The sequence below is a fragment of the Merops nubicus genome, unplaced genomic scaffold (assembly GCF_000691845.1).
Source record: "Merops nubicus isolate BGI_N331 unplaced genomic scaffold, ASM69184v1 scaffold18931, whole genome shotgun sequence".
In the NCBI taxonomy this organism is placed as follows: Eukaryota; Metazoa; Chordata; class Aves; order Coraciiformes; family Meropidae; genus Merops; species Merops nubicus.
In genome coordinates, this window is record NW_008590488.1 from 17,091 (window position 1) to 44,020 (window position 26,930).

Sequence of the window (26,930 nt, forward strand, 5' to 3'; positions counted from 1 at the left end):
ACAGAAGTATTATTGCTAAGATTCTACATAGGAAAACAGTTTAGTTAATCAATTACTACTAGACTCCTTATAATTCAGTCTTATGTTGTCATGCAAAGACTTTTTCATATGACGCTGCAGAAGGCTGTGTAAAATTGCTCATAATGAAAATGTAAACTTTCTTCTTTCAAACCTTTACTTTAATTATCTCATATAACACAGATTTAGTACAATAAGATGATACATATTCAGTAGATACTCTGATTATATTGCTTCTTGTAATAATGTCTTATTACTAATGTGACTTTGCCATGTTGATCTTTTTATTATGCCAACATCTTTTAAAGTTAAAGATCTAGCAAGTCTACCAAAGAAGTTTACTGTGTGTCTGTTTATTGAACTTGATTTACTTCATTGTGCTTTTAATATCATCAGATAAAACAGAAAGACCAAAGAAATTTCCTTCCTAAGAGGGAAAGTGAACTGCATATTAACTTTTTCATGCTACTAGTGAGACTTTTTGTAACTCAACCAATAGAATAACTGCATTGCAGAAGCATGAATCTTAAGAATTAGACTTGCAGAAAAGCTGCAGTCATCTGCTATGGCTCTTTCAGAACAAAATCCCTTTTCCATGACTGTGAGCTGTGAGAATGCTTGTTTTACCCTGACTGCATTCCCATTTGAACTCATGATAAAAGCAGACTGTAAACTGAGGCTGCTTAAACTGAGTTTTGGTTTTGCCTACTCATTTAAAAAAGAATAAGTAGAATTTATGTCAAAAATGAAAATCACTGTTCACATGTTGACTTACATTCTGCCAATAATGTGAAATTATATTTCATCTGTTTGCAATGATAGCTCTCTATCATATCCTGTAAACTAGATATTATAGCTTCAAGATTGAACAGTATTTAACATTTAACCCTGTGAGAAATTCTGGTTAAATTGGTGAAATCTCTTGCAGTAACCATTTTAGGATGTGCATGTCATGGATGAACAAAACCATACAGGATTAGTTTAAAATTATCTTCATGCTAAACTATCTCCAACACATTCTTTCTTGTCAACATTTTAAATAGGGTAATTTTGTACTTTTTGGCCCTAAAGGTTATTCTTAATTTTAGCTAGTGACAAAATCTCTTGTATACTGACTAATGGGGTAAAGGCATCTATAAGATTTGGACTTTATCTGGTGTTCAGGGAATCTTTTTACACTCCCCCAAATACATCAAGTATCCCTTTTACTGAGCAAACTATGCCTGCAAGGCTACAAAGGAATCCCAAAGTAAAAACAGAGATATCTGCACATTTCTCTACGAAGGATATTTTTTTCCATTTAAGTTTTAAATGGAAGAGAGAAGGAAGAAGAAAAGTCATAGCAGCACCTGTTACACTGCCTGTTAAACCCATCAACAGGGCAAATTGTGGTATGAACATGGCCATCAGCAGAGTTAACAGGAGAAATGAGCCTCTTACACCCAGAGCAAGTAGTGGAGAACTGTAATTGGAATGGTTGCCTTTAGAAATACAAGCATACACAATTTCTGTGGCTGCAAAAAAGGGCAAAGGGTAAGAAAGAAGAGCCTTGGTTAACAGACACAAATTCACTAGGGTTTGAAGAAATGATGGCAGGTTGTCAGTGATAACTTCCTTAGTCTCTTCACCCCAGGTCAAGAATGCAGTCAGTGCAAAGGTTGTTTTCAGGACACAAGCAAAAAAATGAGTCCAGTTCAGCATGCATCTAAATTCCCCTGGGTTTTTCATGTTACCTTCAAGTGTGGGAAGAAATATTTGTGAAGTGTAACTGAAAATGATCACCCCTACAGAGACCAAGAAGTCCTCAAACTCAATGGAGAGTCTGAATTTTGCCCAGGACCACTGATGTAGTTGTGTGAGACAGTAAGTCATCACTACAAGGATGATAATGAAGTGGACCAAGGAACAAAGCTGGCTGAGTTTGGAAACAATTTTAAGAGTCTTGATAAATACACAAGGCAGCAATGTAACAAATGCAATTACAGACCAAGTTTTCTCAGTCACTGATACATACGGAAAACTATGTGACAGCAAGTTCCCACTAACAACCAGATACAAAATACATGTCATGATCAGTTCCATCACTTGGGTCACATTGACAACTATGCCACCTAGTTTGGGAGAGAGCTTTTTGCAGCAGGCGTTCGCAATGTCTTCATATGTGTCTCTCACTCTTATGAGCTGCCCATCTGCATTTTCTTCATACAGGCAAGCGATCAGAATTTTACCTGTGTAACAGCATAATGCTGCAGCCACGATAATAAGAAACAGGCCACCGTATCCACTGTGGAGAAGAGCATATGGCAATCCTAGGACAAATATTCCCTGAGGAGGAAAAAGAGAAAGAAAAGATAGCACAAAATCCCCGAAGTAAAATGTTTACTAGAAGCCACACTCCCAAACCTGCCCACCATTGAACATTGCTTTCACGTGACTGCAGGGTGGAAGTACTGCTACATTCAGCTAAGTAAGTAACAATCATGAGAAATGTGTTTATTTATGATAAATTAAATTATCAGTAAAAATAACTGCTCCTGTTGACACTCATGTAATGATAAGCTAGGAAAAAGGGAATGTAACTGAATGATAGAGCCAGGTTCCTAGTTAATATTTAATGCTGATGTGATTAGAAGCACATTTTAGAAGGTTCATAAGCAGTTATTCAGTCAACATGCATATTAATGAAACAGGTTCAATATCAGTAAAATGAAGTAACTATACTATCATCTTTACAAGTTTCACTCAGATTAAAAATAACACTGTAGATGGATCCAGTAATGACAATTCCTTTCAGTCTAAAATTATTAACAGACCTCTGGAAAGAAAATGGCATTAGAGTGACATCAGACTTTGCTTGTGTTCCTTCTGTGGCTTCTGTGTGCCTCATGCAGCCTTTGCTCTTGTTAAATCCACTGCTAAAGTGATTCTTCTCACAGCTGAGATTCTAGACTGTGCAAACTTATTTAGGTATTTAAAAATACATGCAAAGCATATAGACATAGAATCATAGAATCATAGAATCATAGAATCATTTAGGTTGGAAGGGACCCGCAAGATCATCAAGTCCAACCACCGAGCCACCAGGGCTCCAAAGTCCTCTGCCAAAACAGATCAGAATCATACTCATCTCTAAACAGTTTCTGAAAGGAACGTAATTACACTTGTTTTATCCAGTAAAAAAAAGGTGTCATTTTAGTTTCATAGAACTCTCTGTATTTCTTTGTCTTTTTCACCTCTTTCTTCTCCATATTTAGGAGAAATGACACTTTTATGTGGTTTAATTTCCATCAGCACAAACCCAACAAAACCCTTGAACAATAGTTATTCATAAAAAGATCTAATTTAGCAAAGATGCTTCTGTGACATTTCTCTTTTTATGCTACAAAGCTGAAATTAAGCAATGCACATTAGTCAGGCTGGTCAGGCGTTTTTGTTCTTGATGACTGAAGAAAGGTAGGGAGGAAACCCAATACAGTTAACTAGTTCTACACTAATATTTACTTAAGTACTTCTTACAGCACTTACGACATCATGAAATATGAGCATTTGTGCTCATGTTTGCTATTCCAGCCTGACAGAAGGATTTGGTTTGGATCAAACTCATTTAAACTTTATTTTTGACCAAACCTTGGCAACCTCATCTGCTCTGCAAAACCCTTGGGTGCCCAATAGAAGCAGACCTTGCAGAAGGGGTGACCCACTCTTCATCTCTCACTTCCTAAGTGGGCAATGCCACTGACTGCTTTCAGGAGCCAAAGCAGAAGAGGTGAGTTTAAAGGCCTAAATCTTAATTTCAGACTTTTCCACCCACAGCTCTGGACATGAAGCCATGTGGGGGACAAGCGTTTCAGACATACTTCTGTCTTTGATGTTTACTATCAAGTCACTTAGGTTTTATACTCAACAGTAAGTTTCTGTGAGGGCAGTCTAGGATCCCACCTCTGCTGCAGCTCATCAAGAAGGCAGATGCCTGTGTCAGCTTTGTAGGGTTTATACTTAGCACCCCACTTCTCAGTGATAAAAATACTCCTACAACTGATCCGTAAGGAGGGCTCTGTAGAAAGGCAATTTTTCAAACACTAAATATCATATGAGAATAGCAGTCCTTTTTGGCCAGATTGTAGGGATGAGCATCAACCAGAAAAGAAAGATTAGAAGTCTTTAAATTAAAGCATTATTTTTTCTCTAGGTCAATAAGAAAAACGGAATGCTCATCATTTGAGTGAGCAGCATTGTCTGTTTCACCAGGCTTCAATCTAGATGGAGGTATCTTGAGCTTTCAGCTGAATTAGAGATGGAAGAATCATATTAAATCCATGCCCTAGTATATTTCAGTTAAAAAGTTTTATGCCTTTATGTACTGAAACAGAACTACCTCAGTTATTATTACTGATACAACAATAAAATTATTAACTAGATACCTCTTTTTTTTGGTTGTTTTCAATGATTTAATTTACAGAACCACATAATCACAGAACGGTAGGGATTAGAAGTGACCTCTGGAAATCATCAAGTTCAATGTTCCTGCTAAAGCAGGTTCACCTAAGGCAGGTTACACACAAACTCATCCAGGCAGCTTCTGAAAGTCTCCAGAAAAGGAGACTTCACAACCTCTCTGGGAAGTTCCTCATGCTCAGATGGAACTTCCTGTGTTCCAGTTTGTGCCTATTACCCTTTGCCCTGTGAAGTGCTGGGGTTAAACCCCCAGCCCTGAATGAGAGTGGGCATATGGATGATGTCCACAACCAGGCAAGAAAGACCCTCCTGATTGGTTCTCACCCAGGCTCTGGCCAGCCTTGGGTGGGAACTGATTAGGAGATCACCACCAGGTGCTCCCACCTTCCACATTAACTTGGAGGTGGGGCAAGAAGCCACCTCTATAAGAGCTGACTGCTTGCAGGGGAGTTGGGGGGTTTGTTTGTATAGGGTGTGTGTTGTGTGGGGATTCTGGTTGTCAGAAAGGCTTCCTGACTGTATATAGCAAGCAGAGTTCCCAGGACAGTGGGGAGAAAAATGAGTCCTTACTACATAATTGGGCTCATTGCCTGGCTAATTCCATCTCCCATTGTTTGGATCCTTGGCCAGCTCTCTCCCTTCTTCACATCCTATGCAGTAAGTGAGTGCATTAGCTTATTCCTCCCTCCAGTGGTTTGGCACCTTGGATTGTTTGCATATGATTTAAGAGCAGAGGGGGGAATCTGGCTGTTAGTCTGCCTGTTAATGATAACATCTTTTTATACTGGACAAGTGATCAGCAGAAGATGCTGTTGCTGTGTACTGCTGAAAATAGACTGGCCCAATCCTCTTGACACCTGCCCTTCAGATATTAATAAATATTGGTAGGATCCCCTCTCAGACTTCTCTTCTGGAGGCTAAATGCCCCAGGTCTCTCCGCCTTTCCTTGTAAGATTGCTGCTCTTGTCCCATAATCATCATAGCCCTCCACTGGACTGTCTCAAGTAGTTTCCTGTCTCTCTTGAACTGGGGAGCCCAAAGCTGGACACAATACTCCAAATGTGACCTCACTAGGGCAGAGTAGAGAGGGAGGAGAATCTCCCCTGACCTGCTGGTCACACTTTTTGTTTTTTTTTTTAAATGCATGCCAGGATATCATTGACCTCCTTGGCCACAAGACCATGCTTCTTGCTCATGGTTGACCTGTTGTCAATCAGACTCTAAGGTCCTTCTCTGGGGAGCTCCTTTCCAAAAGGTGAACCCCTAACTTGTACTGGTGCATGGGTTTATTCCTCGTCAGCTGCAGGACTGTACACATGCTCTTGTGGAACTCCATTTTGTTCCCCTCCACCCAACTCTCCAGCCTGTCTGTCTTGCTGAACAGCAGCACAGCCTTCTAGTGTGTCAGCCATTCCTCCCAGTTTTGCATCATAATCTGGATTATTGAGGGTACACTCCATCCCTTCATCCAGGTCATAGATGAATATACCAGACCCAGTACCAGCCCCTAGGGAACTCCACTAGCTACAGGCCTCCAACTACACCCTTCACCACTGATCACAACTATCTGAGTTCTGTCATTCAGCCAGTTCTCAGTCCACCTTACTGTCCAAACATCTAACCCATACTTCCCAAGTTTGCCTATGAGGATGTTATGGGTAATAACATGGGTCAAAAGCCTCGCTGAAGTTGAGGTGCACAACATCCACGGTTCTGCCCTCATCTACCCAGCCAGTCACACCATCATAGAAGGCTATCAGATTGGTTGTGTGTGATTTCCCCTTGGTGAATCAATGCTGACTACTCCTGATAACCTTCTTTTCCTCCACACGCTTGGAGATGACCTGCATCCTCCAGAATGAGGTGTTCTATCATCTTTCCAGGAATGGAGTGTGGCTGACTGGCCTGTAATTTCCTGGGTCCTCCTTCTTGCTCTTTTGAAGATTGGAATGACAATTACAGCAATGATTCTGAATAAGTCACAGATGCCATTCCATTTAGGAGATGGGATTTTCAACTACAGAACTTAGAGTACTTCAGTCACCCAAATCTTCCCACTCCAATGGCTTAGCTCCATTCTAATGCAGGTCTCACAACCCAATTAGCTTGCAGTGTAATCAGCATTTTTTCTGTACATAAACTCCACAGAAGTGTTCAAGATTCTATAATTTCTGCCATCTATCAGTCTACTTTCTTAAAAAAACTATCTGCCTGTATCCAGACTGTAGGTAGCACACATGTAACAGTAGCTTTTGATATCACACCATTTTTAATCATGATTTTCACTGATGGGCAAGTTAGGTAGTTGCCTAAAGAATAAAATGTGATTTCTTTCCTACGAAAACAATCCTTGGAGAACATTTACATAACACATTGAGTTTAAAAGCACCACAAATAAACCAAGTGTATGAAAAAATTATGAAGATAAAAGAAGATACAGGGTGATCTCCCATATTAACATAAGAACAATGAAGTTTTCTCTGTTCCTTGGGGTTTGTGGCATGCTTATCTCATTTGTTCCATACTCACAGCATTATTATTTTGCCTCTTAACCTGCATTTAGGAGTTCAGATAGCATCTGCTGACCCAGAGGGTCACTGTATAATTAAACCACAGGTAAGTGTCAGCACAGAACTTAACCACACAATGGCTTCTCCCCTGCTGAGTTTAGTCTATTAACGTTTATATGAGTAGCCTCAACCTAAACCAAAGCATAAGTCCTTCAGAGACATTATCACATTAGACAGCCATTTACAGTCCTCCCCACAGGAATCTGCTTTTCCATGCTTAATTGTTAGTTTAATCAGGGCATACCATAATTCTAACCTCTAACAACTCCTTGCTGTTGTTTATATCAAATATTTTTACTAAGTACCTAGCACAGACCAACAGGATGGTAAACACTGGGGTCTGGGATTGATATTTTTTTTTCATCTTCTGAATTCAGACCTTATTAAACAAACCAATTTTTGCTCTCTATATATTCAGTGTTAAAGTGAGGTATCAGTGATTGTCTATTTCAAAGTTTAGAGTTTAGAATTTTTAAATTTAAACTTTCTACAGAAACTGTAAGCTTTCCTTTCAGCTGATGTCTTTGATATCTTTTTCCCAGAGTTTGCAAACTTCGGCTTTCAGTTAATAATAGAAAGCTAACATTGTGGACATAACTGGTTTTGCAGCTTTTTGGATACAGAGCATGCTTTGTAGAGAGAAATGAGAGAAGTCTGAAGATGCCAATACAGTAAGTATGTATGTGGTGAAGTATATGTATGACAGTGCTTTTCCTGCCTTGCCAGAATTTTTTTTTTTTTTCCTTTTTTAAAAAAAAAAAAAGTTTAATATATCAGCTTGTTGTCAAATATCTACAAAATAACAGAAAATGTTAGTGCTGACCATGAGAACTCAATGAACGAAAGACCCTTTGTCAAACTTCAAAACCCATTTTGGATTTGATATTCTGTCCTCACCTTTCCAAAAGCAATACTTCCTGTAGGGATCATTTCCTGGATGTCACTAAGTTTGAATAGTTTAGTTTTTTTTTTAAAAAAAGGTATTTTTAATAAGCACTTATTTTGCTGTCACTGCAGTATAGCAGTACAGGCACTGAGCTGTGTTCTCTGGTTTAAAGCTGCTCAGCAACCTTAGTGCATTGCTTAAAGTGACTTATCTGTGGAAAATTCCTCTTCCATAAAGAAATCCTTTCATGGATGTTGCTCAAGGTGGCTTTTGTGTCCCCCTCATGTGGAGTGTGTGTACAGACAGTGTAGACAGAGCAAGTCAACCTTTCACTGATTCTTTGCTAGGGGAAAAGCAACACAGATAATTCCTACATTGTTTTGTGAATGCACATTTGGTCCAGCCTGGCCCAGCACTTGATCTTGCTGAGTCTTCTGATCCCGTGTTCTTGTGTCCCAATTATAGCACAGACAGCTTTAACTGTGAGGCATCAATTAAAAACAAGCACCAAAAGGAACTGTTTCTTAAATTGTCTCCCAGCTCTCAGTTTTAGTGCTCTGTCTGGGAAATGTTCCTGTCTCAGTGGTTTTATTTCTAACTGTTCTCTGCAGAGTCAAGTATTTAGCTCTAAATATGCTCTTTTAAGGTGATCTGTTTACAAGATAGAATAGCACAGGGAAAAAGCACTCACATAGTGGGTACTGGGGAGATGGAGTTTTTGAAACAGTTCTCTACTATGGTTCAGCTTAAGCGTTTGTGTTATTTGACATCATTGAATCCAATCTGTACAGGGAGGGAGCCCAAGCTTGCCCGGCAGGCTGCATCTCCTGGTTTCTTCCAAGACATTTTCAAGACTTGAGTATTTTCACCCTAGATTGAGGATGGGTGTGTGCCTGGGCGGAGGTCCTTGTCAAACATAGAGAGAATATTTAGCCATAGGCAGCTGGGCCTAGAAAGAAGAAAGGACTGAAGGCTGAACTGGTGATCAGCCTTTGAAGAAATGGCAAAGACAAGAGTGGAAAGGGCATGTAAGGAAAGGTCACTCTTAGCTAGGAGCCATTTATTAGCTTTGTCACAATATTCCCAAGAGGAACCTATGACAGCTACCACCAGAAATTACCGATCCACCTACAACACAAAACAATCAGATCAGGCTTTCCAAACTACATCTGCACATGAAGGTACTTTTGCATTTGTTGATGGTTTGACTGTAATACTTGAACTACATGGGAGTATTTCCCACACCAGCAAGGCTGGATGCTTGTTTAAAAATACTAGATCCTTGGATTAATGTAGAATACAAAAAGTCGGCCTTCTGCTGTCATATCAGTGTTTGACACTTTGTCTCAGTGCAAGGATCTCCCCAAGGAATAAAATGTGTTTAGAAAAGCACACAAATAAGCACAGTCAAGCACTCTGAAAAAAATATAAAAATGTCTTGATGTTCTGTTTTAAGAGATTTTAGTCCAGGTAAGATGTTTCATTTCACAGGCTGTTTTAACTTGAGATATGACATTTTGAAAACCAAAGCAGATTGAAAGGTAATTAAAAAGTAAAGGAGATCAAATAGTGGTCAGTGTTGAGACTGGAATTCTATAAAAAGAGAAAAATATTTCACCTTAAGACTTAATCAGATGGAAAAATAAGAAATTAAGATGAATTTAACTGAAAACTATTCAGTTAGTAACGGTTCTCCTATATGCAGAATACACGCTAATATGACAGACTTCTGAATTAACTCTGATTGCCTTTCTTACCATCTGTAGTTATTCCCCTGGAATAGTTCATTTAAGCATAACTATTTTCCCAACTATATATTTAATTCCCTGCATGAACATGGCTTTGGCATAGAAACTGTACAGAGAGGTCTTGATGGATCTTCTTGGAAGAGTAGGGATATAAATTCAAGAACCATACTTTTAAGTAAACTTCCACAAAATATTTAATTATGTTGCTTAGCATTTGTTGTCATTTTCCTGGAACAGTACATTTTCCTGAAACAGTACAAGCCTGTGTTGCTGTGGTATTTATATGAAGATACAACTTCATTAGCACTAAATAAAAAAATAGAGCAATTCCCTTAATCTCCAGCCACAATAAGAGAGCCACTTGCTTGTTGACCTCCATGGTCTTTTTTTCTTTCTCAACCACCACTGTGATTAATGGTGATTTTGTATCTTCTTCAGGGTCACTGTTGACTACACTCAATAATCCTGGACCAGACACCAATTATTCTACTAGATAGCCTTCTAACCCTACTAGAAACTCATTCCTTCGACAGTAGATCCACACTGACAGTTACTTTTTTTGAATCTGTCACTTAGACAGTTGTTACTCCATTTAAGATGTATTCTATTGTTGCACTAATTTTTAAATCAGAATGTTGTGTATTAATCTGTCAAAGTTCCTTTTAAAAGTCTAAATATATTATTTATCTTTCACTGCCTATATTACACTCCCATCAAAGAATTATATCAAGTGTGTTTAATGAGGACTGTAAAGTCTCTTTCTCCAAAATTGTAATGATTGACACTAATTATATTCCTAGCTTTTTATTCTGTATCAATTAAAATCTGTATTAACAATTACATTCTTTTTCTAAGAACTGTTGCCAGCTTTCACTAGTCAGGATTTAACTGGCTTTTTAAATATTGGAATGATATCCACAGTCTTCTGAAAATTCCACATGTAATAGTGATTGAATGAGGTCAGATGTATCTCTTGCTACACCTGACAAGTGTAAACTTGCTGGGCGTTCTGCTCTCAAAATATTAACAAGACACGTTTTAACATCTACTTCAAACAGTAACTGTAGTTACAGTTAATTGTCCAAGTCTAAGCTTGGAAAAAATAGGCACCTCAGTTTATAACTTACACCTCTCTTAAGATAGGTCATTAGCAGAGCTGAGACAAATTTCCCTTCAGACATACCTGTTTCTTTTGCTGGGCAAGAGAATATGTGCACAGTGGAGTGTAGGCACACAGCTTAGAAACTCTGAGAGTCAGTGTTTAAATGTCTTATGCAGAAGAGCATGATGGCCATCCTGAAAAATAACAAAATGGCCCACTGTTCTCCTGTGCTATGAATCTTTCTGATTCTCTACAGAGACTAGTTAGGAACAGTACCATCTTTTTTTTGAGTTAAGAACATTTCAAAATTTCACTCTACTGCTAACGTAGGAAATCAGTCTAGTGAAATTCAGTGAGAAATCTCAGAGAAAAGGAAGGTCAACTCACATTAGAAAATCTCTGAGTTGATTTTTTTCCACTCTCACATCCACATACTCAACCACACTGGCATGTGTGTCCTGGTGGCTTGGCCAGGACCACTTCCATGCGACAAGGTAGACAGGGAATGCTGGAAATCAAGTGCTCACTATGTCTCTGGTGTTCATCTTGACTAGTGATAGCAAACAGGTTTTGGATTTACCTTCTATAGTCTTCTGGAATGGATGCCATTTTGGATCTTCTATCTCATTCTGTTGTCTCATGCCTCATAAATGTTAGGCAAAATTCCTGAATTTCACAGTACTGTTGCTTTCCTCATCTACATGTTTTATAGATACTTGTCCTCTACTTCATTCCCTTAACCTTTATCAGTAGGTCAGTTTTTCTACCTCTCCATTTAAACAAAATGGTAAATATGGTGCTCTGTAGCAGCTGATACGTACCTTCCCTTCTAACTTTGTTCTTCTGTTTCTCCTTGTGCTTTTAGACAAGCACACAGAGTCACATATATAGACACGTTTCCATTCATACTTAATTTTTAAATTTTAGTTGATACATTCACTTCACACCTGAAGTGATTTTAACACATAGGCATACTATTTCTTAATTATGATACATGGCTTCTGGACATCTCATGAAATCTTGTTAAGCAACTTTCAAATTGCTCTCACAATTGGCTGTCTGTATTTATTCTTCCTAAACAATTCTGTCTTATAATGTTCTTCATGTTTGTAAAATTCACTCTTTTGAAGTACTAATTATATATATATTACTGTCCCATTTTCCCATAATTAATGTAATTAGATCCACAGATCTGTTCATCTTACTTGAAGTAATGAGGCTCAAAATAGAATTACCTTCTGTTAGGTGCAATACCTTTTGTGTTAGATAATTATGATCTATCATTTTTAGAAACTTTAATGATGTTTTACTACAGACTGTATACAACATCCAACATAGATCTTTAAAACTGAAATCACCAAGAACAACAGAATTTTTCTTTCCAGATAATAGCTCTAACACAGATAATGTTCTAACATAAGGCACCACCCTCACTTCTTTTACCTCTTCTTTTTTTTAAAAAAATATGCTTTATCTGATTGTAATGGCTTGAAACCTGCTGCTCCTGGTGGGTGGAGATCTGAAATCTAAAACCAGGAGCAAGCCTGAATGAAAGGGGCAGAGACCTCTTCTATTCCCACTCCCCTCTTCCTGTCTTCAGGACTTCCTGCTGGGGTCTGTAAAGGGGGAGAGAAGACACACCTCTTCCTCTCTTGCTCTCTTCTCTTCTCCTCTGCTGGGGTCCTGGCTGCAGACACGCTGCTCTGCTGCTGTTTGTGGTTCTCTGTGCGGCACGTGACCGTGGCCATCTTGGGACCTGGGCCTGATCTACAGATTCTTCCCTGCCTCCATCTACATCCAAGGATTGTGCATCCACCTCAATCCAGCGAGATCCAGCACTGGGGAGCCTCAGCACAGCATTTGGGTTTTGTATTTTTGGAAGTTTAACCTTCCTTGCTTGGTTGTTATTATAATCCCTTTACCCTGTTAAACCCCTACCCTTCTTCCTTTCTGTACCCTGTTAAACAATATATTTCATTTTGTTAACTTTTCAATCAGTGCAAAGCTTTCATTACCCCTGCCTTCCTTTATTTACCTCTCTACCTGGGAGAGCTAAGGGATAAGGGAGGTGGGACACAATTCTGCCTTCTAACCGGGACACTGATTAATATGCTTTATCGGATTATATTAAAATTCCAGTCATACAAATTTTACCACCATGCATTTCAGTATCAGTTATGTCCTATTTCTTCTCAGCAGTAAGAATTTCTGGTTCCCTAGCTGGCTATCCAGAGTCCTGGCACTGTACAGACACCAGGAAAAGAATTCATCTGCTTTCCCACTTGCTTCACTGTTTGTTCACAGCTCAGCTGAGTTTGAATTCAAAAATACGACAAGCTGTTTTGTGGAAAAATTCAAACATTGTCCATGGGCTGTATGACCTTACCAGCAGATCCATCTCCTTTAATGTCAGTGAAAAATCTTCAGGAATAGTTAAATTAGACCCCAGCAATCTTGGTTTTCCTGATTTCTTTTATTCTTTCTCTTTGCCAATGCCAGCCTGTTTTAGCTGCAGGGAGGAAACTGGCTAAGGTGTTTATTCTGTGATTGATGCCTGCAATCACCTTATATACTGAGAGAAAGTTTAGAAGTGTTGTTCTGTCAATACTTCTGGTCCCGTAAACAGATGATAAGGCAGATAGACTGCTCAGGAGATGCTGTGATAAGATAAGCAATAAGGAAGTCACATGGTCTGCACTGCAAAATATATGCATCCATTTGACTGACAGAAGCCACTGATTTTGTTCTTCTTTTGGTGGCCAGATTAGTTTTAAGAAGCTCCTAAAGCTCAGGAAAGGCAACAGAGAAAAGAAATTGTCTCAACAAAAAAAAAGGAATTGCTTCTATTGAGTGTGACAGCTGATCCCATTGGTTTAGCTATTGGTTTAAATATTTGTTCTGAAACTGAAATAATATGCTTGATGTTTAATTCTGCATGGTTTGATGGAAAATCTTAATTTGCATAAATTCAGAGCTGTCTGCAAGAATGCACTGAATCATACAAAGTAAATCTCCCAAGCAAATTACCTTTTAAGAAAATATGATTTTGTTTGGTCCCAAAGGAGTAAGCAGGGTTTGGTAAAAGAATGAGGGCTTTTATTTTGTGTTATGTAGCAGAGAGGAAAAAGAGGGGGGGGGAAAGTATGGCAGTAAAAACTAAAGCAAATGTTGTTTTGAAAGTTACTAGTGGGGAGCAAGATGGGCTCACTTGCTGCTTACATATTTCTCACAATACAGCTCCTCACGGTTTCTCATGTTTTCACCTGAAGGCAGGCAAGTATTCCAAGCTTCCAGTACAGCAACATGTGAGTGATTTTCCATGGAAAGGTGGTCAAAAGAACTTGAGGGGAGTCAGAGAGGGTCTTGAAGAGAGTAGAAGCAAAGCAAAGTAGTGGAGAGCCAAATAACTTTGAGTGTGCACTGACATAACAAAAGGAAGAGCTAAAGTCCATAGAAAGTTCAAACTCAAGCTGGAAGAAAGCATTAGGCTTGTTAGGAGTTTTTTGTGAATGCTGCCTGTATGAGAAGCCACAGTTCTTGTTACTTTTAACAAGTAAGGCTGAAGAGGAAATGGAAAAAAAACCAAACCCATACTACAAAGAACTTTGCACTGGAACAAACCTTATGCACCTGTGAGAGGTGAAGAGGAAGTCAAGTCGTATCATCTAAAAGCTGGGTTATATTTTCTGAAAACTGGTATAGGATTTGTTATGACTGCATGCAGAATGAAAGGTGACTGAATCCTCACCTGGCTAACGTTATCCTGTTCATTTCTCAGCACAGACACAACCATCAATTTTAGGTGGACTCTTACCCAAGCTATAAAGACTTCCAGAGCTCAGTGTATAAACGCCTTAGAGCACTGCCTGGAGAGAATAACATTGATAGTCTGGAAGAAGGGTGCAAATAGTGGTACACTATTATTTTTGGTCTCTCAGAATCAGTAAACTGATACTGAGTATCATAGTATATTCTGAAATACGTGAGAAAAAACTGCTCTCTTACAATTAGGCTGGGTGTAGACAACAAATCTCTACTGCTTTTCCTCTCTTAACCTCACTTAAACTTCAGTGGCACCCCCAGAGGCTTTTAACTCTAGGTTAAAAGAAGCAGCAACTGATTTTACTGCTGATACTTCATCATGCACAGACACAGATAAAATTGAAGTTGCAAATGAATTCCCATAATGGACATGTCTCTCTCTTATAATGACATAAAAGATCACATCATTCTTAAAATTCAACAAAGTAGAATAATTCCCCTAATTTCTAGTAGATTTGACAAACGTTCCCAAATGTATACAATTAATAATAAAGAGAAAAACTAAAGATGAGGAAAGTAATGTGACTGAGTTTTCTGGCATGCCCTAGGTACTCAGCATAAAGGCGAAGTTATTTAACTGCTCCTTTTAAAAAAAAAAAATAAAAATTTGAATATAGTTATGCATTGTGAAACCAAGCATATGGCATATAAAATGCATGCCGAGGATGTCTTTTTAAGGTCTCTAGATGTAAAATAGTTGAAGTATTACTGCTTGAGGAAATATTTCTCATTCTATTTGTATAGACTGTGACACAGTGGTTCTTGACCTCTACTGGCCCATGAACAAAATGAACAAAATGAACAAAATGACTGGAGTTATAAGTAAGTCATATTCCTTTTCTGTGGGTTTCATTTATTTATTTATTTAATCTTAAAAAAAAAAAATAAAATACAAAACCAAAAACATTTTCTTGGTCTGCAGCCACACTGGAAAGTCTTGGAGAGTATGATGGGGAGAAGGCTGTGAGGAAAAATGATAGAAGAAGTATCTAACTATAGGCATAAGACAAGAATAAGTAGAAGGCTGGAGGGAAAGTAAGAATTATGCAGCTGATTACCCTTTCTGATTGGGACAGGAAACCTTCAGGGGTGCCATGGCAGCTTCTCACAATTTAGAAGACAGCAAAGAGTCTCTGAAATCTCATCCATGAATCAGAGCGAAGCCTACAGTTTTTTACAGGTATTTGATTTTTAGGTTGAACTGACAACAACAAAAATTACAAAAGGATGAGCTCTGAGAGCAGATAATTTTCTGGCAAAAGTGAAAAAAATCAGCAGGCAAGCAAAAGCAACAAGAGCAGGAGTGGAGAACTCACTTTAAACTCCAAATCCCAATTAAAGCACAGAAGAACATTTTTAAGTCCCTTAAGGGAAGGTGACTGAGAAGATGTCATTGGAAGTTGCAGAAATAATCCAGATGAGACAAGAGAACAACTTTAAAACTTAGTGAGATGGAATAGACCTTATTGCCAACTTCTAAATACGATAAAAACAGTAAAATGAGGGAATTAATAGTCATTATAAAAGAAAAAATAAGTTTGTTTCTTATAAACAACTTTCTTATAAAAGATAAATAGTTCTATTGAAGTCTGAAGAAATTTAATGATGGATATAAGAATTATATGATGCAAGATATTTCTAAGTTCTGAACTATCTAGATTTAGCTTTAAATAATCAAACTAGAACAGTTTTTAAAACTAAAAAATAAAAACCAACCTGTGTTTATCAGCAAGGATCTAGCCTGAATGAAACATATTTCTAGAGGGGAAAACTAAGCAATAAAAAACCTCTAATGAGTGGAAACACATGTACAGCAAAATCTGTAGCTACCATTGCTACTGATAACATAAAACAACCAAAAATGCTTGCTCTAAGAACCTGCAAAACATAATCTGATGGTGCTGTTATTTCTGTCAGTTGACAAAATGGACAGAGAAAACTGAAATGGATAGCAGAGTATGTATGTATGAGTTGAAGTGAATGTTTCCTCACTTTGACTCATATGTTTACATTTCTGAGAAGTAAATATTATTTTTTTTTTGTTTTGTTAGCTATTTAGTGAACACGGTATTGTACATATGGCAAAACTAGTGCCACTGGCCAAGAATACAGAGAAATATTGCCTTCCAAGAAACATGGTGTGTGTAGGGAGAATAGATGCAAATAAGTCGATTTCTTTTATTTAGCTTTAGGGGTAAAACATTTTATACAGCTTACTGTGCTAAAAATAGGTTACAATATATCATCCTCAATACTGTGTGTAACCAATGTTTAGGGCTTTTTATTTTCTCAAATAGCTCCATTTGCTCATTCAGACAGAGCTTGTGCCATTTCAGTGAATCTCCTACTGTCAGGAATTACACATATTGAAGTAAACTGTAGATTAACCATCTACAGATTGTGTGCAAGAAGCTTTACCATTTGCAAAGTCTGCTATCGGTATATTATAATAATTCAGAAACCCTTTACTTTCAGCATTGAATTCACACACATAGCTGCAGATCTTGAGCTTGTCAACCTCGATTCTTTATGAACCCTAAGGCTCCCACTCTCTTTTTATAAAAAAAATTAGTTCCCTTCTGACAATTTGCTAAGGAAGTGAAGGAAATTTATAAAAAAAAAAAGTCAGGAAAGGAATCCAATCTGACAAAATATTTGCCTTTCTGCTGTCTATCACTATGTTCTTGCTGTCTTGGGAGGGGTGTTATCTTGGGAGGAATTGTATGTCTAAATACAGTTTATTAAAGCAAATTTGCTAATGTTACACATCTCAGAAGTTTAAGAATAGAGACAGAAATAACATTTTTAAGAATATTTTCCATCAGTTATAGCTGGTCAGTGGCATGTGCTATAGAGAGGCACAAGTATACAAATTATCTCAGCCACAGAAGGCTGGTAAATAATTATAATAGCTAATTTTGGCCTTGTTATGAAAGCTAACTGTCAAACATAATGTTACAACAATAAAATAAGCAGATATAACAGATACAGAAATTCAAAGTTTCCTAATAATAGTGTTTAAAACATCATGTGACCTGCCATGAATTAAAAAGGCAGAAATGATACCATCTGTTTTCATTCAGATTGTTAAAAATGCTCATAGGAATTGATGAGACCAAAAGCATGGTAGATTAATTTGATTTTAGTGTTAAGTACACCAACCATTCCCTTCACCTGAAGGAGCCAGAGATCCTTGTTCTGCAACAAGTCATAGGGTTGTCCCATAGAATAAAGCGATCATTGCTTTCAAGCAGCAGACTGTTGCTTGATCCTGTTTGGTAACATTTACAATTTTAAAGGGTATAATTTTCATAACACTACTGTTTATCTTTGATATCATGGTTCTGTCATTCTTTCTTAACCATCTGGAATACCCATTTTAATGGGTGAATATTCTACAGGTACTCTTATCACATTTGTCTGGTTTGTGCTCAGACCCTGCAATGGGTCTCAGTAGCAAAGAGAATTCATTCTATGTAACGAAAAAAAAAAAAGAGAGACGAAATAAATAAAATGTCAAGCTCATTTATCTCAGGCAATGTTTAAACAATCATTATTTTGTAAAGAGTTTCTGTAAAACAGAAAGCATTTTGAGACTTAATTTCAAAGTTGTTTTCATTACTGGAGCACCTGGAAGTCCTTGATTGGAACCCCATTGTGCAGGACACCGCACAAAGTGGAAAAAGATGGTCTCTTTTCCAAAGAATTTAAAATCCAGTGGTAAGATAACAGGAAACAAATACGGACAGACAGGGGAATCAAGGAAACTATGAGTCAATACTGGAAACTAAGTCAAGAGGGTAAATGGTGTTTTTAAGGTACTGTAAATTTTCAGCAAAAGGATATTTCTAAGAGAATCAGAGGAGTGCAAATAAATATATTCATATAAGTTTACAGGAATGCTTGTTTAAATATTTAACAAACTGACTACTGTAATTGTGACAGCAACACCAGAAATCTGAGACAATAAATGAAGAAAGGTAAACAGATTGTTAAAGTAAAGATGAATAGATTACATTTGATTTAATGTTGAAGAGGTGTTTGTAAGAGCTGGTGCACACATGGTGTATGGAACTGCATCAGCTTTCCAGGGTGTGCATGGGGTGAGCAGCATGAGTATGAGTTCATCTTTGACCATAAAATCTTTGCTCATAGCTTTTACTGGCAAATGAGTTAGAAAGGTGGTTGAGAATCAGTGTTCCAGTACTCAGCTGTATCTGTTCACTCTTCCTCTTCTTTATCCTCCAGCACACACTGGGTAGTGACAGAACTGCCAGTTCGCATTAGAATGCAGCAGTTAGGATAAGCATCAGCAAGACCAAGGTGCTCTACCACTTGGGTTAGGTGTCCATGACCATGTGCTGGCAGAAGGGCTGCAGGACAGCCTCTGTGAGAAGAGACTGGGGCTACCCCATGCTAGACACAGCAGGTTCCAGCCAGCTCCAATGAACTCACTGCAGAGCACAGCTGAGGCCCTCAACCACGATGGTGGCACCTTGGGGATGGTTTGTGTAAGAAAGGGCTGAAAATGTCACAGAGAGAGGAGAAAGGAAGTCATAGAGGAATTGGGAGTGAAAGAATGAAGTTAAGCATGGGAAATACAGGAAGAAGCATGTTACATTTGTCTTTCTGTTTCTCCATACCAGTAATTAAACATATATATATTATTAGCAATAAATTTAATTTTCCCCAATTCATGCCAGTTTGGCCCACAACTGTAACTGTAACCTGCAAGTGAGCTCCCTGTCCTTATCAGGTTCAAAATGTGGTGGCAAATGGAGTAAAATCCAGTTGGCAGCTGATCAAAAGTGGTGTTCCCCAGGGCTCAGTACTGGGGTCAGTTCTATTTATTATCTTTATCAATGATCTCGTTGAGAAGACAGAGTGCACCCTCAGTAAGTTTGCAGATAACACCAAGCTGGATGTAAGTGTTGCTGTCCTTGAGGGTAGAAAGACTCTACAGAGGGATCTAGACAGGCTGGATTGATGGGCCAAGGTCAATAGCATGAGGTTCAATGAGGCCAAGTGCCCCGTCCTGCACTTGGGCGGCAACAACCCCATGCAATGCTACAGGCATGGGGAAGAGTGGCTGGAAAGATGCCTGGCAGAAAGGGACCTGAGGGCACTGATAGACAATCAGCTAAATATAGGCCAGCAGTGTGCCCAGGTGGCCAACAAGGCCAATAGCATCCTGGCTTGTGTTAGAAATAGTGTGGCCAGAAGAACTAGGGAAGTGATTGTGCCCCTGTACTCAGCACTGGTGAGGCCACACCTTGAATACTGTGTCCAGTTTTTGGACCCTCACTACAAGAAAGACATTGAGATGCTGGACTGGGTCCAGGGAAGGGCAATGAAGCTGGTGAAGGGCCTAGAGCACAAGTCTTACGAGGAGCAGCTGAGGGATGTTGTTTAACCTGGAGAAAAGGAGGCTCAGGGGAGACCTTATTGCTCTCTACACTTAGCTGAAAGGAGGTTGTAGAGAGGTTGTTGCTGGTCTCTTCTCCCAAGTAACAGGACAAGAGGAAATGGGCTCAACTTGCACCAGGGGAGGTTTAGGTTGTATATTAGAAAGTCTTTCTTCACTGGAAGGGTTATAAAGCACTGGAACAGGCTGCCCAGGGAAGTGGTTGAATCACCATCCCTGGATGCATTTAAAAGTTGCGTAGATATGGTGCTCAGGGACATGGTTTAACAGTGGACCTGGAAGAGTTTGGTGAACGGTTGGATGTTATGATCTGGAAGGTCTTTTCCAACCAAAAAAAAAAAAAATCTATGATTCTGTGCTTCTATGTCAATCAATGTGCTTTCTCGCTGCTGTTGTATTTGGTCCCCCTGCCCAGCGGGGGGGCATGGTAGGGGGGTGGGCCAGCGGTGATGGTGGGAGTGAGTGAGCAGATGGGTGTTGGTGTGGCTTAGCCAAGGCTAACCTGCGATACTACTGTATGCTTACTTGTGAGTTCGTTTGTCCTTTCACATGCACAAAATTTCAACTACCAGGTACTTCATGTAGAAGGACTACAATGTCACATCTACAAAATAACTGTTTTAAAAGATTAATAGTACTAGATTTTCCAATGAAAATATTTTCAAACTTATATGACAAGTGAACAGCCAACAAGAAGTCTGTGCTTAGAAGAAACAGGCACTTGCAAATTCTGTAACTTTCCTGACCAGACTCTGTCAAACTGGCCATCAACTGTGGGATGAGTATACTATGCATGGCAGTGATTTAGCTTTCCAAGAACAATCCACAAGAAAATACAGGGGCTTTGGAATTTAGATGCTGAAAAGTACAGATTTCAAAAGTGCTTGCCAAGAAGTATCTCAGCTAAAGTTGCTGGAAATGATAGATAATTGACATTGTTCAAAATCAAGTGTCAAATAAATACTTGAAATATAAGGTTATAATTTGGGGTTCTGCACAGAATTATTCAGATTTCCTTAAGCACAGCAGCACTGCTGGCTACTGTTACCAAAATGATGTAAAATTAGACAGCTATGTCAGCAAAGCTCAGGTAAAAATCAGCTAAAGATATAAAATAAAGGTATTGGTTAAGAACAAGTATTTAAAGACATCTATCTTGTACCCAGTGTAATTGAGATATTCAGATTTAATGCTGAGGTTGCATGTTAAATTCCATAACTGTGCTGGCTATTATATTTTAGAATGTCTCCCTCTCATCTCATCATAAGTTATAGATTGTTGTATATCAGTTATAGCCAGACTATTGACGCTATTGGAGTAATTTATGAAGGAGACAGAGACAGACACCTCCTGTAACTCTTTTGCAACTTATGTATTAGGAAATGCAGTTCTGGGTCCATGGTGTGGGCAAGCATAATCCAAGACTGCTTTAACTTCTAAAGTTTTTTAATATGTCATTTTAACATCCCAAAAGCTGCAAGAATTGCAACACTTTGATCTATTACTTGTGTAACCCAGGTACTTGTTTCTGAAATGCTTCAAGAGCTTGCATGATGCTTTCCGAACCCATTGTCCATATGTTTGGGACAGTCTGTATGTCTGGGGGGTAATTTGTGGAGTGGTTATGTTACACAACAGCTCCTACTTGCTAGCTGATCTGACACAGAGGGGGCTATGGAAAACTGATTCGCCACTCCTAACATTTTCATAATAGTTCCAGGAGAATATGCTGGTGCAAAACTGTTCACTGCTTTCTCCATCTGTTCATTGCCTTGATGATGTGACAAACAACATAAAATGAAAAATCTACAAAACATCAACTTAAATCCCACAAGAACAATCCAAATATTTCTTTCTGGAACAAGAAACAATTTTAGATAAGCCACCTCTCTATGTTCAGGAGTTCTGGCTTCATAACAATTTTAATGTTTGCAGCTGACCAAGGGAAAAGTAGACTGATACAGTGAAGTCTCTAATGAGATTTATGAAAATGGCAGTTAGTTAACTTAAAATCAGTCCACTGTACAATACTTACATGTCAGATAAAGAGGTTTCTGTGAAGTAGATATAATGTCATTGTTGCAGGATAACACCTTTTTGATAAAAAGCTTTTATGGGTTGAGAATAGAGGGAATATATATCCTGTATGAAGCCTTCTCTATGCTATATGAATATGTGCACAAAACTAATAAATCTACTTCAGGGTCTGAGCTGAAATAAAAAGTTATCTGAAGTAGTGATGTATGTCCAGAATCATTTTTTTCCCTGAAGAGAAATTCCAAAGAGAAAACTAGGGCACAAACATTACTTACTGTCTTCTTGCCTAAAATACATGTATACATGTATATTCTAAAATACATGTATATTCTTGCCTAAAATACTCTATCAATTGTATTGCCTAATGTTGACATCCTATAACAGGAAAAACAGATCTCAGTTTAGATCTCTCTCACCAGGCTCTAGGTTTCTTTTTGGGTCTCTAATTGTGGCTGTACAGGTTTGTGGTTGCAAACCTACGGTAAAGAAATTTGGCCAGTACTGGAGGTACATTTTGGCTAAAATCGTATTAATTGTTATTTTTATGTAGCATTTTGCTTTGTGCTGTCATTTTTTGACTAGCTTCATTCACAAATTTGAATTGCATACTGGTCCTAGTTTAGATATCAGCATTGGGCATCTCCCTTTAATTCTCAGTACCACCTTTTGATATGAAATACAGAAGTTTGTTTCACTCAGGTATCTATAATTTAGTTCAGAGTACGACTTTTATCTTCAATGTATAATTCAAGGGAGCTACTGCTCTGGGCACCAGAAAGGATTGACCCTTTTTCTCAAGTCTGGAAAATAAATACTTAAGAACAAGTAATGCAGTTAAGATCTAAGTGGTTATTTAAATGTCACTAAATTATTTAAGGTTGAGGATGAGAAAATTTGTGTTCTTGTACCTCTAATGACCTGATGGTGAAAACATTTAGCCTTCTCAGCATGTACATATTTATATTTAGAAAATGCTTAAATATGGTGTCAGTAAAGCTTAATGGGAAGGGTGTTTAGACACCTTAAAAAGATATTTGCCTTTATATCTTTAAGGGCTTGTCTGCTAATTCCGTTTCTCAGCATCACTGTTTTTCCACTTAAGTCTTTGGGAGGTGTTGATGCTCAGTAAGCACTCTAAAGATTCAGTCTATGTTAGGGAGCTAAAGGCAGGTAATTCAGAGGAAGCATCATAGAAAAAGAAATATTAACTATGAGATATTCTCAAGTGAATCTTTTAGAGTTACAGAAACAAAAGTGAGCCACATTGGAACTTAATATGGAAAGTAACAGCACACCATAAAGGATACACACATACTTTCATTTTAAAAAATGGTGATTATTGAAGTGTTGAGTCTTTTCTAAACTATCGTACAATATATAGAATGTAAATATAATAAGCATATTTATTACCACTACTGTAATAATGACTAATTTCTTATTGACAGGATTATTAATAATTAAAAATATTAACTGCAGCACTGTTATTCTTAGAAGCACTCACAAAAGACAAGCACCCTACTGTGTTCTTCTGATAAAGAAATAAGAAAATTGCCTCTGTTATATATATTTATAATCTTTGTAAAACCTAATCTCTGCAATAGACAGGAGACAAAAGATGGCTCCATCAGGTAGTAGATGCATTGAATCAAAAGGCATATTCAGTATGCGTTGATATATCATGTTTTACCATATGTCCAGGAAAGAATTGTGTGCTTGTATTACACAATATTATTTTAAAGGTTGCACAAGCATCATAATTCTGAAGCACTTTGGAGCTGCCTGTGACTTTTTCATACTGTTAAATTTTCTTTTGTGCTCCTGAGACATAAGTGGAGATAGACTCACAATGATGTAAATTACAATTATGCTGTGATGAACATTATTTCACTTCTCGCCATTATTTCACTTCTTCCCTTTCCATTTTTTCCATTCTTTTTCATCTTGTACCTCTTCATGATGCTATAGACTAAGTGTCTTTTTCTTTATGTTTCTCTTTCTTGAACAAATGCTTTCTCCATGCTTTTTGCAACAATCCTCCTACATGTGGCTGGCAAATAAATAGATTTCATTGTCCTTTGGTTCTGCTGTAAGAAGCTGTACCATTAGAAATTTAACTACCTTCTTCTTTATGATTGTTGCTTTGCTTATCTATCCAGCACTACCATACAAGTCAGTAAAATTTTTTTGTTTTGCCTTTTACTGCTATATACAAACAAATGCTATTTGTATCACTCTGCCAGATGCTGCTGCACATTTTCCCTTCGACTGAACTCATCTTTATGGTCCCTGTCCTTGGCTGGGTTGACTGGATACAGGTTTTCATTTGCCTGTGCAGTGTCAGAATACGAAGTATGTTTCCCTGGAAAATTCAAATATCTGAAGCAATCATTTACACACACAATGTAATCACCAAACATCCACATTTTCTCAGTTGAAGTTAGAAACAAAGTAAAAATCTCTACTTTTTTCTTTGAAAGTATTTGCACTTAAAACGCTCTGTGAAAACCCTTGTATTTAATTTCAGAGACCAAAGAATTAACCATTCCTATAATAAATCTGGATTGTGAAATAATTTCACTTTTAGACTAACTGTATTCATCAGAATAACTGTTTAGAACACCTCGCAATTCTGCTGAAATGTTTACCTCTAATTGTCATGCAAAACACTTCTGCCCTTTCCTCTGGGTAGGGGAAAAACAACTGTCATTTTAGCACAGAATGTCTGCAACAGTCAAGAATGTTTGGATTGGTTTAATCATTCTGTTCACAACTCTGACTTTCTCTTTAAAGCTATTCATAGCAATTTCTTCAGACTGTTATGTACTACTGAAAGACGCCCGTTCAATACTCTCTCCTCTCTCCTCCTCCTGGCTTTCCTCTTCCCTTCCTCTGATCTCTTCCCTTGTTCCTGAACCAAATGCTAAGGGAGTCAGGAAAAATACAAACGCACATAGATTCACATATGTGCTCACATATGCACACAGTTTCACAAGTGTCATTAGGACACTTCAGTTGTACTCTTAATGAAACTGCAGCTCCCAAGCTTTGCTGTGCCCAGCCTGCCTTAGAAGGAAAGCTCAATATACATGTAGCCAGCTAATCTTTTAATGCTGATTTCTAAAATATTTGACCAAATGAGATCTAATAGCAGTATGCAACACTCAGTGTGCTGGGAGTTTTGCCTAAGACCAAAGTTACTGACCTGATTGGATAATTTTGCTTAAATTTGTCCTGTTTTTAACTGTATGTTTGGCAGTGCTTTCAGACTGCGCTATCAGTCTAATTTTTAACTGGAAGCTACAATCTTAATAATCAATAGTAAATGTGTACACAACTTCATTCAGGAATTTTTAAGCACTTTGATGTACTTACAAGGGCATTATTACTTTTGAAGGAAAACAATGGGGGAGAGAGAATATGACCTGCCAAAAGGTCATATGGTAAATATTGACAAAATTGATTTCCAGAATTAAATCTCAGCTTTCAGTGAAATCAAAGGCAAAACTCACAGAGACAAGAAAGGTCTCTCATCCCAGACTCCTGTCCTGAATAGTTGCTGCTGAGGGAGACAGAAGATAAAATGTGTTACTAGAATGTAGCTGGGGTATTTTAGGACTTCACACTTTTGTTCACAGCTGAACATTTTCTGAGTATGATATGGTTCTGTGCCCTAGATGTTATTGCATTGGCTCTCATGTGGTGGTGCTTATGTTTGGAAATACAATAGGGCTAGAAATATGTCCTTTTTCTCCTCCTTTGCAGAAATGGATACATAAACAAATGTTTATTGGCATAATCACAGACTTGTGTGACACTGAAAGGATTATTTTTCTATAGCTGAAGTGCCATAAAATGTGTTTAAGTTACTGGGACTAGATGTGTCTGTGGATATTGCTTTCTTCTTACCATGTCAGACAGAAAGTTAGTGGTAATGATACAATTATGTAAGGAAATGAATCATGAAAAGTGAGAAAATGAATCTGAAACATTTAATGCTAAATTTAAGGATTCAGAAAGAAATTCAAATTCCACACAGAATTCTGGGACCAAATGCTTTCAGTCTTTTCAACCTGACTCTTTTCTTTAACATTGACAAGTATTATTACACTTCTTGTGCTTCATGCTCCAATCTATATCTAGTCTAACTTAAATGTCAGTAAATTTATGTCTGACGTCAGTCTGTCTCTTACTATCCTATTTTTATTAGATGTTTACTTCAAATTTCCATCAAACATCTCTGCCACTGAATTCAAATATACTTATTAAAGATAATGTCTGCACTTCCAAAACAGGTGCAATCACCACCTTTCCATTTTCACCTAGTTTCAATATTTTTCACACTTCAGCTAACATTTCTACCTTTGTTTCCCTTTGGAATTTTATTTTTTTTTCAGAGTGCTAATCTTATGCAGAAGGGTTGAAATATGTCAGTAGCAAATTCATAGAAACCTTTTAGAATATTACAGAATGCTGGTGGGTTAAGTAAAGATAAAGCAGGCTAAGTGACGACCAGGCTTTTCAAATTATGATTGTAATGAGTGGGGAAGTAAAAAGTTACCTGAATGGCATTTGTTACATTCCATCCTGCTTCCCAGGTGGTGATCAGTTTGCCCTGGGCAGGTGGCAGGGGAGCTGGGGACTTGTATTCTGGATCCTGGTGGCAAATATCAAGCTCAAAGTTCAGGGATCCATCTGGTTCCTCTCTCCCCTCATTGTGAGCTCTGTTCAGTTCATCTCTTCTAGCAAAATTCACATGCTCTTCATTAGTGTCTAGGCAGCTGTCCCGTCTCACCATTCCCAGGAAAAGAGATGGTGTTTCCCTAAAGCAGTTGAAAAGAGATGAAAAAGCCTGCTTCAAATGAGCCAT

General features: G+C 38.0%; 1 protein-coding gene across 1 annotated transcript; it reads right to left on the reverse strand.

Moving 5' to 3' along the window:
* Positions 1-1,191: 1,191 nt before the first annotated feature.
* On the reverse strand, positions 1,192-26,930 carry LOC103782218 (vesicular inhibitory amino acid transporter-like). The gene is made up of 2 exons (XM_008949971.1): positions 26,622-26,930; positions 1,192-2,343 (listed from the first exon to the last, which is right to left on the reverse strand). Exons 1-2 carry the CDS (start codon positions 26,928-26,930, stop codon positions 1,192-1,194), a joined length of 1,461 nt encoding a protein of 486 aa, XP_008948219.1.